Source organism: Dunckerocampus dactyliophorus, chromosome 18 (genome assembly GCF_027744805.1).
Source record: "Dunckerocampus dactyliophorus isolate RoL2022-P2 chromosome 18, RoL_Ddac_1.1, whole genome shotgun sequence".
Lineage (NCBI taxonomy): Eukaryota > Metazoa > Chordata > Actinopteri > Syngnathiformes > Syngnathidae > Dunckerocampus > Dunckerocampus dactyliophorus.
This window is the reverse complement of record NC_072836.1, coordinates 19,213,396-19,229,721: the sequence shown is the minus strand read 5'-3', so window position 1 is coordinate 19,229,721 and position 16,326 is coordinate 19,213,396. Positions and strand designations below refer to the sequence as shown.

Sequence of the window (16,326 nt, the reverse complement as noted above, 5' to 3'; positions counted from 1 at the left end):
TTGTATTATTTACAAATAATACACATTTACACATTTATTTAAAGACATTTTAATTTTTTATTATTTTTTACATGTTAAGTCATTTTTTTAATTATATTTTAGCTGATTTAAGATATTTTTATTTTAACTTATTTTTTATTATTTTGTACGTTTTTACGAGAGTCATTTTGATTTATTTTAATTATTTTTTACATTTATTTAAGTCATTTTTATTATTTATTTGTATTAGGGTTTTTTTAACTTTTATTTAAGTTTTTTCATTTGTATTATTTGAATTATTTTTAACGCTTTTAAGTCATTTTTATTTTCATTATTTTACCCTTTTATTTTAATCATTTTTATTATTTATTTGTAATTTTATTTTTACTTGTATTTAGGTTATTTTTATTTGTATTTATTTGTATTATTTTTTTTACCCTTTTATTTAAGTCATTTTTGTTTTTTTTGTATGTCAAATGAGGTGTGTTTTCTGCGGAAAAAATGGCCTATTTTCTGGGAAAACATACAAATGTAATTAAAGTGTAAAGGTAAGTTAACTACCTTAAAAATGAGTGTTAGCTCGGTGACTAATGTGATCGTCGTTCTCATGAGGACAGACTGTTTTACTAATGTTGATGATTTTGCCATATTGTACTGAGCAGCCAGGACGGAGACATGTGTGCCGCTTTCCTGTGTCACAATAAGTTCCGGTTCCACTTTTTCGGTCACCATCACATTTTTCCCCATTGACTTCACAGAAAAGCCGATGATGAAGCAAAACATGCTCGTGTAGCCCCACATTTAGATGTGTGATGAAAAGAGCACCTTATGATACCAACTGACGTAAACTTGACGCACCTGTGTTGGATGCCCGATTCCGGAAGGCTGCCCAAAGCCTTCTAGAGTCAGCCCTTGTGATGATGAAGCACACCTTGCTCTCCTAAGAGTGAAAAGCGTGCATGAATATTTAGCCACCTAACGAGGCTTATGCAGAAATAAACCAATGCAATTAAACGCTTACTTTGCTGCCTCTGTATCCTCAGACTCCAAAATGTCAGCCAAGTTATTTAGCATTAAAGTGGCTGATTAAGGTTCTACAGCATATGGCTCTTTAAATTATACATACAAGCATCAGAGCCGTATACTGTAGCAACCCCAACACAGGTATTACAATATTGCAGGATATTTTTCTTCCATGCTGTGTGTTTTTTAATATATTTTTTGTGGGTGTTTTCTTCAGTGGTTGCACTTCATTGCTCTGCTTTTCTTATCAGAATTTTATAGCAAGCCGAGCCATGAGTAGGAAGGATTGAATGAGGCGCGCAGATACACCTGATGAATATTCATCATCATTCATCATTCATATGGAGCTCCGTGTCGTCGTCATAGAGATTAGAGTGGATGACAGGATTATGGGGGAGACTCTGCGTCACTCGGGGGTGGACTTCTGCGCTTTCTTTTTTTTATTGTTACCTTTGACTTCCTTAAATGTGAGTATGTGAGTGTTTCTCACCTTTTTTGTCAATTTTCACTCAACATCTTCCTTCATTTGATTCTCTTTATTTATTTTTGCCTTCTTCCCACATTTGGAAAGCTCCCATTGAGCAGCATGGCACTGTCGTAATTGCTTTCTTCAGCTCTATTGGCCCAATAAGAGAAAATGGCCTTTTATGCAAATAGCCCATAAAACACACACAGTCTTTCCCAGCATGTATCCCACATCAGATGATTTTTTTTGGTACTATTATACCAAAGAGTACCAAAGAGTGTGTATTATTTGGAGTCATTGAGTAGCCTGCATACTGTAGACACCCATGTACAGTATGCTTTTGCATTACAGCTCTCAGTATGATTTTGCATCACTGCAAACTACCAGCACAATAATAAACTCCCTCACCAAAGTGGCACTTCAGGCAATATTTTATATGGCACCCCCCGCCTCCATTGGCGATTTACATGCACTTGCAAAAGAAATCGAATGGCATTGTTCTTACCGCTAACGTGTCACCCAATTCACATGGCTAATAAATCACAACTAAACACAAAACTAAATAAACCCCCGGTAAATAAGTGAATAAATAATACAAGTAATACATTTTTATCACAACAACCAACATAAAAAAAATGGAATAACCACACAGTTTGCTCACGTAACTCTCTATATATGCTAATTTACACGATGTAGTAGCTACATACAAAAGCTATATAAAACACCTGCAGACCTACGATGACGTGCAAAAATGCTGAGTGCGGGGAGACTTTATGAGACCATTTGTAGTAATCACAATTAGATATGGCTTTACGTTTTAATCAGTGTGAGTGTTTCCATTTTAAGGGTTCATATAATCACCGCTTTTAATATACAGTCAGCCCTCGTTAATCGTGGTTAATTGCTTCCATACGCGACCGTGATATGTGAATTTCCGCAAAGTAGGATTCCTTACTCATAAGTCAAATATTTTGGTAGTTGTAGCATAGAAAATCTGTCTCCGACCTTCTAAATACGCTTTTTAACATTGTTAGAGCCCTCTAGACATGAAATAACACCCCTATAGTTGCCTTTACACTCATATTACCCAATATAGTAGACATAATAACAGGAAATAAGACATAATATAGACTCTCAAAACGTCTTTGAATGCGTCTTCTGAATGCTTTGTACAGTAATCCCTTGTTTATCAACGGTGATGAGTCAATTTTTGCAAAGTAAAATTCCTTACACATGAAAGGCTGGAATTTTGACTAATAATAGGCCGCATTCAACCAGGACGCTGCAATGATTTCTTCATATATTTTTGAAATATTGCGATGGAGTGAAGCCGCGAAATTCGAAGCGAAGGTGAGGGATTGCTGTAATTTGATAGAAAGTGTATTTTTTCCTGATTTTTTGGCACCCCCTGAAGGCCACGCCACCCTTAGCATCTGCTGATACATTCAACTGAGCAACATTATCTTTATAAAGGGAGATATTTGATGATATTGCACAAGTGTAGCTGTCAGCGCTGTCAGAGCAGATATAAATGATTGCTGCAGTCTTTCCGCCAGTTCTTTGGTTTTGACTAATTAAATGACACTCATGGAACCATCTATTCTATCGCCGACATGTGTCCTCCATGGTCTTCCAGAAGAACAAAGAAAGGGACAAGATATATACATGCAAACACACACACACACTCTTTTGATGGCTGAGTCATGTCGTGTATCATATGACGATAAGAAGAACATCAGTTTAAAAGCAGCAGCTGTTTCCCCTTCATCCTCTCTCCCTGCTTCTCCTGCTGCATCTCTCCATCCTCCCACTGCTTTCACAATGACGTGCTAAGCCAGCCAAGATAGGGCAAATCCCTCCTCGGAGCAGAGCAGGCGAGGAGAGAAAGAAACACAGATAGAGAGTTGTGTGCAAAACCCTAACCTCGCTCTCTCCTTTCCAACTCATCTTCTTCCTTCTCTGTTCGGAGCGGAGTGTGACCAAGCAGCTGGCAGGTCCCCGGTCACCTACTGTCCTCTGGTCTGCTGCTAGTATCCTTGCTGCATGTGCGCATTGCTCAGTGGATCACCGCACCGTCATTCCAAAAGGTATTCCCTCATTAGCTCTGGATGGGCTTGTCCGTCCTCACATCATTCCTGATCAGACTTGTGGAGGGTAACAAAATGGGGTCGCAGAACATCTGGACCAGGGGTGTCCAAATGTTTTCCAGGGAGGGCCACGTACTGAAAACTGAAAGGATGGAAGGGCCTCTTTGATATTTTGCAAAACAATTATCAAAAGTTATATATATATTTGTTTATATTATAACATAATAATATTTATAGTTGTTGTTGGGAAAATAATGTCCTTTTAGTAGCATAGAGTTTAAATATTAAATAAAAAGTATATAATAATAATAAACATTATTATTGTATTATAAAATATATAATAATAACAAGCATTATGTGTTACAGTAAACAATAATATGAATTATTATTGTTGTTATTATTATTACTATTATTATATATCATTTTTCTTTCATATTTCAACTCTATGCTACTAAAATGACTATTTTCCCTCATAATATCACGAGTTTATTCATGTAAAATTGCAACTTTTTTTCTTGGTACAATTTGACTTTTTTCTCTTCATATTTTGACTTTATTGTCGTGAAATTTCCCATTTCTGCTGTCATTTTTAAAAAATTATTTTTCAAATAAAAATTTGGGTAATTTTTTGGGCCTAAATTAATCATTTTCAAGCATAAAATGACTAAATAAACTAAAATACGAATTAAGGCAGTCAGAAGACGCATTCAAAGACACTGCGATGCTATTTGTTCTGTATTCTACACCGGTCACTAGGTGTCAGTAATGTTACTGCAGTGTTCACTGAGACACACGAACACCAGACATGAAAACTGGGACAACAGGCTTTTATTGCAGGTTTTAAATAATCTCACGAAAGACACAGTAATCCCTAACACGGGCTACTGTTGCGGTCGTAACCCACGCCAAGCTAAACTCTGAACCCCGTGATGTCACTTCCTGTCCACCCCCCAACTCAGCCCCCCGAGCAGCAGATCACATTTACAGCAACACACACAAGCATGAGTCTTATTTATGTCTTTAATGGCTTGTTTTCTCTTATTATGTCGACTATATTGGGTAATAGGAGTGTAAAGGTGACTATAGGGGTGTTATTTTATGTCTAGAGGGCTCTAATAATGTTACAAATTATATTTACAAGGTCATAAACAGGTTTTCTATGCTCTTAACTACCAAAATATTTGATTTATGAATAAGTAATCCGACTTTGCCGAAATTCGGCAAACAAGGAATTACTGTAATGCATGTACCATCACTGTGAAAATGTCGGTGTTGTTTTTTTTTTTTTTTTTATATTTCCTTTCCAAGACCATCTTTTCAATACGCCTCAATTTGACGTACAACATATGCGAGAGCACTGTTGTTCTTTTCAATCTACGAAAACAAAACAGCCAGCAGGACACCACGAAACCACCACTAAATGATGCATCTTTCCCCCCCCATCTGCTGGAGTGTAATGAGATCATAGCAACAAAATGCAAGCAGCCATTCCAGACCTTCCTCTTTATGCATGGTGTCAGCTACCAGTCATTGCTATTCATAACAAGGACTTTCTCAACTGCAACGTCCCTGTCTATTAAACGGTCAGTGCTGTCTTCATGCTGACAGTCTTGATGATGATCACATCCTGTATTGATATTCTCAGTCACTCTTAACATCGCTTACTCGTGTTTGAGCATCACGACCTTCAAATGAGCACTACGGTGTCTTCACTGTTTGTGCAAGCACTTACGGGGTTTTCGTGTTCGGTTGAGGTGTCTTTGATTGACTTAACCCCCTCTTTTCAACCCAGGAGTGTATAATATTCATGTTAAAAAAGGATATAAGTTCAAAGCTTTACAGCGACAGATAAATATCAAGGAAGCAACGCTGTATCCTGGCTAAGGGCCCACAAATGGCCCCCAGCTTCCACTCACTGCAGTGCATTGGCACATGATAAGTAGAGCTTTGTCTCCCCCTAGAGGATTATTTAAGATGCATCTATAAGTAAGTAAGTCAACAAAACGCATGCAATGTATTATTGTATATTATATGTTCAAGGACGTTATGAAAACAAACCGACGTCATTAAATCTCCTAAGCAACCATAGGTTTTGAGTTGAATTTTTAAGTATTTTGGACTCCATTAACAGTGACAAAATGTCTAATATATAATTTGAACAAAAATTATTTGACTATTTATCTGACAGGGGACATTATTGTCCTCGTGCTTTGTCGTGGGCGCAAAAAGGGAATTCTCACTGATGGGAACTCCGCGGTGATGCCTTCACTGTCAGGGGAAAATTCGCAAAATGTCGCTATAACGCTTTCTAAACATAATATATAGAAGTCGGCAAATAAATTGCAGCGTGTGTCACAGTAAACAGGCTAGAATAATCTGGATTTACATTTGTTTTTTTTTTTGTTTTTTTACAAACAAACGATATTCGTTGACTGTAGATGTAGTCATCTGTTTGACTCGTAACTTTCATGGTCCCTACATGTACCATGTTTGTTCCTAAAATGTGATGTAAAATGCGCATACGACTTGGTTTGGACTTTTAAATAATATTAGGATTAAAGCGAGTATATCTTTAAACTCTTGAATCGGGTAGGTTACGTTTGTAATATGTATGTGTTCGGGGATCACCTGAACGCAGCATCAACCGGCTCATTGCTGCTGACTAGCCGTTGCTAGTCGAAACAGCTGGTAGTTTCTGTCAGCGAACACCTTGCCTCGAAAGCCACATTTAGCGCTATGGGGGCACAACTTGGAGTCTGAGGGGACTTCATTTTACACGGCTTATTCCCCCGGTGGTGTTCCGCTAGACCTTAGGAGATGCCATGCCTTGAAATCGACTTTGTGAGACACTTGTTAGCGAAGTGACTCTCGAACGGCGGCTGCTAACGCTAGCTAGGCTAACTTGACGCTCGCTAGCACGCCAGTGGTTTCCTGTTTGCAAGCTTGTTGCTGGGTGTTCATCATGACACATATACATTATAAATTCTCCTCCAAACTCAGCTACGACACGGTGGTGTTTGACGGGCCGCACATCACGCTGACAGACCTGAAGGAGCAGATCATGGGCAGAGAGAGGCTGCGAGCCGGGTGCGACCTGCAGATAACCAACGCGCAAACTAAAGAAGGTAACGACCAGTGCAAAGTGTGTGCTTTTTGCTCTAACGGTTGATTGACAGCTTTAACTGTGGACAGAAGACACGTGGTCGAGGCTGGGTTGCGTCACTGGGTATGAAATATAAGAAAACGGTCAGTCAGTCATGACGATCGCCTTTGTGTGACAACGCAAACCCATTCATAAAGTTGCACACATAATAATGATAATAGTACATACTATCGGTGGTACATTCGGTTCATTGTGTGGACTTTGGTTACTCTTGAGTAATTCACTCAACTGTTCCCGTTGCCTTGCCTATTGAGTCAGTAGTGTATGCAAATCAATTTTCAGTTAACCATTAGCTTGCCAGTGTTTGGTTGCAACAGTTTGGGGAAGACGGGGACGATGGCTCGTTTTTTCCCGTTTTTAGTTTAAAATTCCCCCATGTGAAAGGCCCCCCAAAATGTCCACGTCAGACCTGAAGTCCAACACGTTGGACTAGTGCGAGTGGTCTGATCCGTGCTCGAGGTCGGTTGAAGGAATGTTTCTGGCACACCTACATTCGTGTCCGTAATAAAGACGTGCCTCCTGAAAGTCAGCAATGGCAGCCAAGCACAAGAAATAATCAGAGCGACTCAAAATATGACTGGACATAATCCACAAATTCAAGGGAATTGTAGTAATACAGCAGGATAGACGGGATGGTACAAGTAGAGAGGTTGAAGATGGAATATGGGGGCCAAGGAAGGGAGGGGGAACCTCACTAATTCAAATGAATCACCTTGTGTGCTACTTAGCAGCAGCCAGCGAGGACTCATATGACCCGGGTTAAATAAAGACTCATGAGTCCTGATTCAGTACAAAGTGATTCAGGAATTGACCCGCTCGACATAACTACATAATGTAATACATTTACCCATAGAATTTAGGTTTTAAGTAAATCATACTTTGAACTTTGGACACCCCTGGTTTACAGTGTTTCTTTTTAGGACGGTGCTAGTGCAACAGTAAGTGTTTGAACTGTATGATGATTATTTTATTTTTGGTAAAGTTCCTTACCTGAAGTATAACATTAGTAGTTACAGCGTACAGGACCGTACTCATCTCGACTGAACAGTGGCTAGCACGCTGCTTTCATCTTAGGCACTCATCTTTGTCCGTTTATGGAGGTAAAGTGTTCAAAAACACTGCACCGCACCTCAGCGTCGGGCCACGACGGCCGCGTAGCGGAGGAGATGCGCCGAGTCCAAATCGCCTCTGCGCATTGCCATCATACATGTGGGGAGACCATATGGCTGTTGTCGCCGATATTTACTCTTGTTGCCGAATGGCGCATTTTAAGAATACATAACCTTTTAACTTTTTTTTAGTACCGTTTTTTAAATGTCTGAATAATCACTTGTCACCATTGTTTTCTAAATTGGCCAATAGGCGTTAGCTCTCACAGAGCGGCCACACGAGCCTCCACCAGTGGTGACTGTCATGTCCAAGATGCATACTTCATTTTGTCAGGCTACTCTCTCTGAAAAGGGGGCACAGCTTTGGAACGCTCTACCAACTCATTTAAAATTAGAGACCAACCGTAATGGTAACAAAAGAATTAAACAATAGCTAACATCAAAACAACAGTGTTCACATGAATAGTTTTAACTGGTTGATTGCTTGGCCATGTTGCCTTTGCTTTTTAACTTCCAAATGTGTTTCATTTGGAAAAACTGCCTCTCTTTTGTTGTTGAAATGTTATTGTATACTGTATTTGTTTTTCTCTCCTTTTACACTTGTTACTTTGAATGTTTTTGTAATTTCAATTTTGTGGACAAGTGTTGTGAATTAGCACACGTGCTAAAACGCTCAAACGATGCATCTGGTCTGTCCAATGTAATCGTGATGTCCACATCAAATAAACAATGAATAAAAAATGTATTGCATACCCACCACCCACCATTTGTCCTGAGCAGGGCGGGCCGAACAGTCCACTATTTTACCGTGTACCGTTGCACCCCTAGTCGTAACACGAGGACCGCCTGTACCATGCAAATAGGCCCCCTAGAGGCTGTGAACAACATAGGTGATCAGAGCAACCTGATTGGCTACTGATCTTATGACATCCTTTATTTGCCCATCACCAATGCAGAAAAGCCTGATATTTAGGAATGGATAAGTGTTTTCATGAGGGAAAATAGGCTGCTACTCCATTTGTGCTGTGTGTGTGATTCACATCTAAAATCATTACGTATCGTTAAGTACAAAAGTCATTCTTAAACCTATCTTGGTTCTCAGAGTATACGGACGAGGGAGGTGTCATCCCCAAAGGCTCCTCTGTGATCGTTAGGAGGGTCCCCGGGGTCAGGAGTGGTCCAGTCAAAAAGACTCACAACATGTAAGTGTCCGCAGCTCATTTTCTACCACTTTAGCGTGCTCAGGGTAAATAACCTTTGCTGTTAACAGCACACTTATTGCAACATCTTAGTGGTCACATGACTGGTTACATTGGTGTACCATGTGTGTTTTTGTGTGTTAAAATGGTCATTTGGATGACAACTGTAGTACTGTTTAGCATAAATAAAGTTGAATGTGCGAAGTTTACAACCAAAGAGCGAGTATTTGCAAACACGTGATTGTGCTTTAATGTTGGTGTTCGTCAGTTTGTTTCTGCGGCTAAGCTAAAGTCCACTGCAGTGAACTTGTATGTGTTTTTATGTTGTAGTGAGCGATTAGATGGCCACAGCCACCTTGCCTCCGGAGCCGTCAAAGCAGTACGTAACCAAAGCACACACAGCAGCACCAAACCAAACCGGTCAAATAATGCAAATACATTTTTATGTACAATTGCACTCAAGATCACTCCTTGTTTAGCAGGTAAAAGGAGCCGTTGCCCTGAGACAGATCATACTATGTCCACACGTAGTGGCTCTCATGAATGACCCAATTAAGTCTCTGGGTCTTTCACATCAATAAGCATCACGCCTCAAATAGAGTCCTGCTTGCTTCCTGTTGGTAGCTGTATGTAAATAGTATGACAGTAAATCATATTTTTGTTTTGTTGAAGCATGTTTGACCTTCGAAATACGGTTTTTAACATTCACTTTTACACTAGTAGCACCCAATATGACATAATATAGACTCACACGTTGGCACTGGGAGAGTTCCTTCTTGTTCCTTTTTTCACTTCAGTTTCTGTACAGTACTTCCTGGCGATTGTCTCATCAAAGTGACATTACTGACACCGAGTGACCAGTGTAGAATACTAGGTCTTTGAATGCATCTTCTGAATGCCATGTATTTGTGATTTAGTTCCTTTAGCCATTTTTATGCTTGAGAATGCTTAATTTAGGCAAAAACATGCATAAAATTTGCTTAAATGTACTTATTTTAGACAAATAGGTCGTATTTAACCACGAAAGAGCAATTTATTAATTAATATATTTTTGAAACACCTTGATAGTGTAGCCATGAAATTCAAAGCGCAAAGTGGCAAGGGATTACTGTTCATCACAGCAGCTCTTTGTGTCCATGTTGGACTTGTTCATTTATTCCTTAGACCGGGGTAACCGAGGTGCGGCGCGGGGCCTATTTGCGGCCCGCGGCACACTGTAGAAATAAAACAATAGCAGCAAAAATGGGAAAAATAGAGCAAAAAGAACAATGTGAACAGAAAAAGCAGAAAAGTTGATGCGAATAACATTTATATATATATATATATATATATATATATATATATATATATATATATATATATATGCAGGTGCGCCTGTGTATTTTATCCATCATACCAAGCGGCTTTCATTGGTGGGGCGGAAACCGTATCACTGTGTTAAAGCGCCCACAGTGGCGAGTTTTGTGTATTTAAAAAAAAAAAAAACACACACACAAAGGTGGATAAATATTTTTTTGGGGGGGGTCTCTGTGTAAAACAGGCAAGAATAAAGGAACGCACGCAAGTTCCATTCCATTCCTATTATAATATAAAAATGGCCATTCTCCATCGACTTAATTCCACCCATGCACGAAGGCGTCCTCTCAAATGAATACCTTACTTCAAATAAACAGCAGTTGAATAAATGTCCCTGGCCACCATTTAAGCCACATGTGTCAAACTGGTGCCCTGGAGGGCCGAGACGCTGCAGGTTTTCTCTCCAAGCAGTTTCTTCAGCAGGTGATTTAATTGATGAGCTCCTTCCCTCAAACTGAAGGTGTTGATCATTAAGATCACCTGCTTTAGTGACTGGCTGGAAAGAAAACCTGCAGTGTCTCGGCCCTCCATGGCACCAGTTTGACACCCCTGATTTAAACAAATATGGTATTTCCAAATGTTTTGACATACAAAAATAAACACAGCATGTCTGTGACAGATAAGGATGAGGGTCACCAGATACCTGATATGCTTCACTTTATCACACATTTATTTTTTTTATAATGGTTCATTCCAGTAAAGGGGTGTGCCTCTGTTGGGTGACTGAACTGGGATCAGCCTGGGCGGGTCAAACCTTATCAGACCACACAGTTATGGATGGCGGATAAAAAGCCAACCGTTGGTGTCAAAAATACCTGCAACTCATGCAGGTTTATTTTAGTCACCTGGCTTCATAGTCACATCAATACAAATATTTTGGAGAAATACTGTGATGAGTTTAATGCTGCTTGTAAGATGAAACCATCACACGGGTATATTGAGTAATGACCTCCTGCAATTTCCATTTTCCATATTTGTAAAATACAATGGAACCCTGGTTAGCATCATTAATTCATTCCAGAAGGTCCGTAACTGAAATGTACTCTAACCCAATCTATTACACATGCTTTTATGGTTTTACATGGATAAAGCAATTCCAACAGCATATAAATGATGAATGACAGGCATAAATGAACATTTAAGGTGACTCTTACCTTCACTGAGGGTGTGATTGTTGCCAAGGACACGATGCAGCAGCGAGATCAACACGGACACCACCTCCCTGTTGTGCCATGAGCTATTTCTTGAATTCCGTCGTGTTTCTCACCTCACCTCTCTGCTTTTCCTTTAATCACGCCTGCAAAATGGAGCCAAAAAAAGTTGCAAGTGCCAGCATTTTTGATGACGAAGGTGAGAAACGCTATTGAATTCAAGAAATAGCTCAAGGCAAAACACGAAGGTGGTGGACGTGTTATCTTTGGCAACATGTTATCACATCTTCAAAGAAGGTAAAAGTAACCTTAAATGTTCACTCATCCCTTTCATTCCTCATTTATATGCATGTAAAATTGTTTTCTGCATGTAAAACTAATTAAAAACATGTATTGTGGTAACATTTTTGAGACTTGTGGTAACTGTCTCAGTTAGCAAAGAACTACAGTCAGCCTCTGATGACATCATAGGCTTCTGGTTCCTGTTTCCATGTCGTAGCAAGCTGGTAGGCTGCTAACGAGGACGTTTTGTGATTAAAAATACATTAAGAACACAGTTGGACTCGCACAGTGTTTTGATAACACGACAAGACACGCGCCATATTGTATGCTAGCAAAAAAATGTACGCAAACCGAGGCGAAATGTTGATGTACATTTTTTATGTCAACCGAAAAAAACTAAGCAGGCCGAACGCTAACAGAGGTTCCACTGTAGTCGTATTATTGTGTAAAATAACAATAAATGCCACTCATAAAGCCTTTTTAAAAAATTTTTTTTTTTAATACTTGCTTACTGACCTGACTTGATTTTCTCTCTGATTTCTCAGTAGGAGAAGTGTCGGCCTCTCTCCTTAGCACATTGATCCCATTTGGACTATACAAACCTTCTTCTGTGTCTTCAATAAAGGTGTTCTGATGAAGCTGCCTAATGCATTATGTGTTTGATTTCTATGGAGCCGCTTCATGTTGTCATCCATCGTGGCTTGGAATAGTCATCCCGTTCTCTGAGCAAAATAATAGGAACTGAAGTCAGATCGAGTCACAGTGAAGAGCAGCACTGTTGTCCAGTATATCATACTCATACTCCATTGAACTGTAATAGTTGTCTGCTTATGTTTTCATGTGTTTGTCTTCGATGGCTACGTAGCACATGCTCAGGCCATGTGACTGACTTTCCCAACCAAGGATATTGAACATCTGTAGAAGAAATACCATTGGGTGCCATTGTCCTGCTCCATTGTTTGGAAGGCAGATCCCACGCTTGTCAGCCAGCATGTGAGCGCTCTGACCATCAAGCTGAAAGTCAGCACTTTCATGTGCATTGTACTGCCGTATAAAGGCAGAACAGCAAAGTCAACTGTAAACCCACAAAGGTGTGAAGGAAAAACGCCTTGGAACCATCATTTGTTCACTGAATATTGCAGGAGAATTGAAATGAAACCGATGCAGCAGTACACACTCACGTGTTCCAAGAAGCACCTGTTGCTCTTCCGCACAGAGCAACAAAATATTTGCTTCTGAAAAGGGCAGACAAAAAACAAAAAGTGAGTCAATTTTTACAATGGGAAATAATGCAGAACCAATTAATCCGTTTCAGACACCCCAAAATAATTCACAGAAAATGCATTTACGTGTAGAAAACAATGCAAAACAACATAGCATAGTACGGTTTCTTAACTTCTTTTTCAAATTGCTTTCTTACTCCTTTCTTTGGCCCCATGGAAGGTTATTTAGCAGTCACACTGACCCAAAATGACTGACTCAGCAATGCAGGGTGCTTTGGCCACTTGATTTCGCGCAACGTTACAGTGCAGGGCAAACAGTTTTTTACGTGCAAAATACATATATCAGGCGAAAATGTTGGCGAAAACTGGTGTGAACAAAATCCGGGGTTGGACTGAGCAGTTAGCTTACTCCCCAGTTAGAGTCGAACATCAAAAATGTAGGCCTAAATTTTGCATCGGTTTGTATACATTTTCCAGTCAGCGTACAATATGGCGCCCGTATTGTTGTGTTACTAATAAACTGCGTGAGTCCAACTGTGTTCTGAATGTACAGTATTTTTATCACAAAACATGCTCGTTAGCATGCTATTAGCTCGCTAATACATGGAAACAGGAACCAGGAGTCAGCACGTCTATGATGTCATCAGCGGTTGACTCAGTAGTTCTTTGTGATCTAATTACCTCGCCGAGGTTATGTTTTTGCCGGCATATTTATCTGTTTGTGTTGAAAATAACTTAAGTTCAGAATGTATTTGGTTGAAATTTTCAGGAATTCTCGGAAATGGGATATGGACGAACTGAATTTGGGGGTGATCCGGATCACCGTCTGGATCCAGGATTTTTTTAACATTGCGAGATTGGACCATTTTTGGCTATTGTGCATATAACTCCATTAAAAATGGTCAGAGGACAAAAAAATACAGGACAAGTTTCCAACAACCTCTACGAAATATCAAAGACTGATACAAAAATGTAGGATTATTGTTTTGGTGTGAATCACAACATGGGGGGGAAGTATGGCGCTTGGCGGAGGTCTACGCTGCCAGAATGATTCTCTAGTTGGTTTTGCATTATTTCTTATGGGAAAAATCTGTTAGACTTGCGCTATCTCAACAGAGTGTTGTCACATTTGCTGGAGGAGTAACTCCAGCAAAGTCCCATTATGTGATGCAAGCAGAGACTCGGAGAGTAAATGTTGGGTAAAGCAATACAGTTTGGCCTTGTAAGTTTTCAGGCTAGCTAGTCATTAAGAGACGTGAGTGTGCAGGAGCTGCCGAGGTCCTGGAATGAAAAGGCTGTGGTAACATTTATTTCACATCACAATGAAGTGATTGTACAGGTGAGCACATGCATGGTGCAGTTATCAATGAAGACGGGGCTGGTTTCTCCTAAGATGGTCTTTCAGTGAAATGGATTTGTGTTCAATTCTAACAGATGGATGACCACAGTTCTACCAAAGCCCTGCCTTTGTTCTCCCAGGTATGCTCTCTTTACCGTTACTTATTCACCTGCATATAAATATCAAGAAATAGTGTTGGACATTCATTCACTGTGCCATGCAGATGGTGAACCTGGCTGCTGCCGATGTGTCGGAGGATGATAAGATCAAAGTGGTGATGAATCAGTCCTCTTACGATCCCATGAAGTGAGTCACCTTCCCATTGGATTCTTCTTACCCAATGCTGGTCTTTTAGTCTCTTTCCGGTGATACGCGCTCATCTTGCCTCATCTCTGCAGTTACAACAAAAATTTTGGTGCACCGCTTCCTGCAAACTACACCTGTTACCGCTGTGGGAACACCGGACACCACATCAGGAGCTGTCCTACCAGCGGGGTAAGCGCAGGGCGGTGTTTTGTATTTGTGGTAGTGTATGTGTGCTATGCATTGATTATATCGCTAGTGTACATATAATATATACAATAAAAAAAATAGAAACAAAGTATTTATTTCAATGTGGTCCTAATCCTCCTTCATAATGTTCTTATGCAAGCCACGTTTAATTTAATTTGGCAAATATACCACAAGCCAATAAAAAAAAAGAATAGATGATGCAGTTTCAGTAGAAATTGCGTGTGAATGCTGAAATGTTGAATTCATTTTCGAAATGTGTTAATAATAATAATAATTAGGGACGCTCCAATCAGGGCTTTATGCTGCCGATATGATACTGATCATCCCTGAGTGAAATCGTGCGATACCGATCACCTCGATTAAGTGTAAGTCATTCAATTCAGCATTGGCTATATCAAAGGTCACCGACCTTTTTTTCTTGTGAGAGTTACTTTTACAAAATGAAAATGGCCAAAAGCTACTCATTTTTGGGAACATTTATTTTCATAGCGTATTTCAACCCAAACAACCGAACGTACCTGTTTGACCAGGACGTCAACAAAACGCTGGTATCCACAACTCACATTTTGTATTTCAGGATGCATCTCTCTCTAGTGTCCTCACATGTTACCTGAAAACCGGAATGAAAAGCAGGCTTTCAGGCGCCTCAAGTGATCGTGGGGGGCTACCTGGTGCCTGCGGGCACTACGTTGGTGACCCCTGGGCTATATCGTATGAAAATCTAGACAAAACATATTTGACTCACTTTTTCAAAATCACTGGTGAAACCTCAAAGATCAGACGCCTTCTTTAAGGAGATTTTGGAAGCTCGGTGGCGCTTTTCAGGCTATTCGCCTTAGACCTCCGCCTACCACGCGCACACGGGCGATTGTCCAGCGTTTTGGCTACATTAGCCTCTCACTCACCACGCCAAATGCCACACCACACTAAAGCTTTTTAACGTGCCAAGCGTTATAAAGCAAGTACCTGCATATGCCGATGCCGTGCTTTTGCACAGAAATCGGACGATACTGTTCGGTGGCCCTAATAATAGTAATACTTTTTATTTAGAAGCGCTTTCCTAAAAACTCAAAGGCACTTTGCAACATGGCAAGCAATAAAATGTACAATAAGGCAATAGGATACAGGACATATACAGTTAAAAAGAGAATAACTAAGCAAAAAATGGGATTAAACATAAGCAAGTTTGAAGAGATGGGTTTTAGCGTGATTCTGAAAGGTGGGCAGGTCAGTGCAATTACGGGCGGGGGCGGATAGGAAGTTCCAGAGGGAGGGCGCAGAGAAACTAAAGGCTCTGTCGTCACAGGTTGAAATCTGTTCGCTGACTGAGAATCGAACAAGCAACCATCTGGTTGGGAGACGACCACTCAAGCAGAATGTTATATGTAATGAATATAAATGTAAATAAAATGAATTTCCACCAACAGGGGGCGACA

General features: G+C 40.0%; 1 protein-coding gene across 8 annotated transcripts in view; it reads left to right on the top strand.

Moving 5' to 3' along the window:
* The first annotated feature begins 373 nt into the window (after nucleotides 1-373).
* The window catches only part of LOC129171585 (E3 ubiquitin-protein ligase RBBP6-like), a 39,202-nt gene continuing 23,249 nt past the window's right edge, over nucleotides 374-16,326 (top strand). For 5 of the 8 annotated variants that reach the window (XR_008566811.1, XR_008566813.1, XR_008566814.1 and 2 more), the window contains exons 1-7: nucleotides 374-3,555; nucleotides 6,556-6,680; nucleotides 8,930-9,029; nucleotides 9,357-9,405; nucleotides 14,473-14,517; nucleotides 14,601-14,683; nucleotides 14,776-14,872. Coding sequence is in view for 4 of the 8 variants with exons in the window: in XM_054760392.1 (XP_054616367.1) it covers nucleotides 3,512-3,555; nucleotides 6,556-6,680; nucleotides 8,930-9,029; nucleotides 9,357-9,405; nucleotides 14,473-14,517; nucleotides 14,601-14,683; nucleotides 14,776-14,872 (543 nt within the window). In the remaining 4 variants the exon portion in view is untranslated. Of the gene's footprint in view, nucleotides 3,556-6,202; nucleotides 6,681-8,929; nucleotides 9,030-9,356; nucleotides 9,406-14,472; nucleotides 14,518-14,600; nucleotides 14,684-14,775; nucleotides 14,873-16,326 lie in introns of those variants that run through there. The other 3 variants (XM_054760393.1, XM_054760395.1, XM_054760394.1) reach the window with 2 other exon arrangements.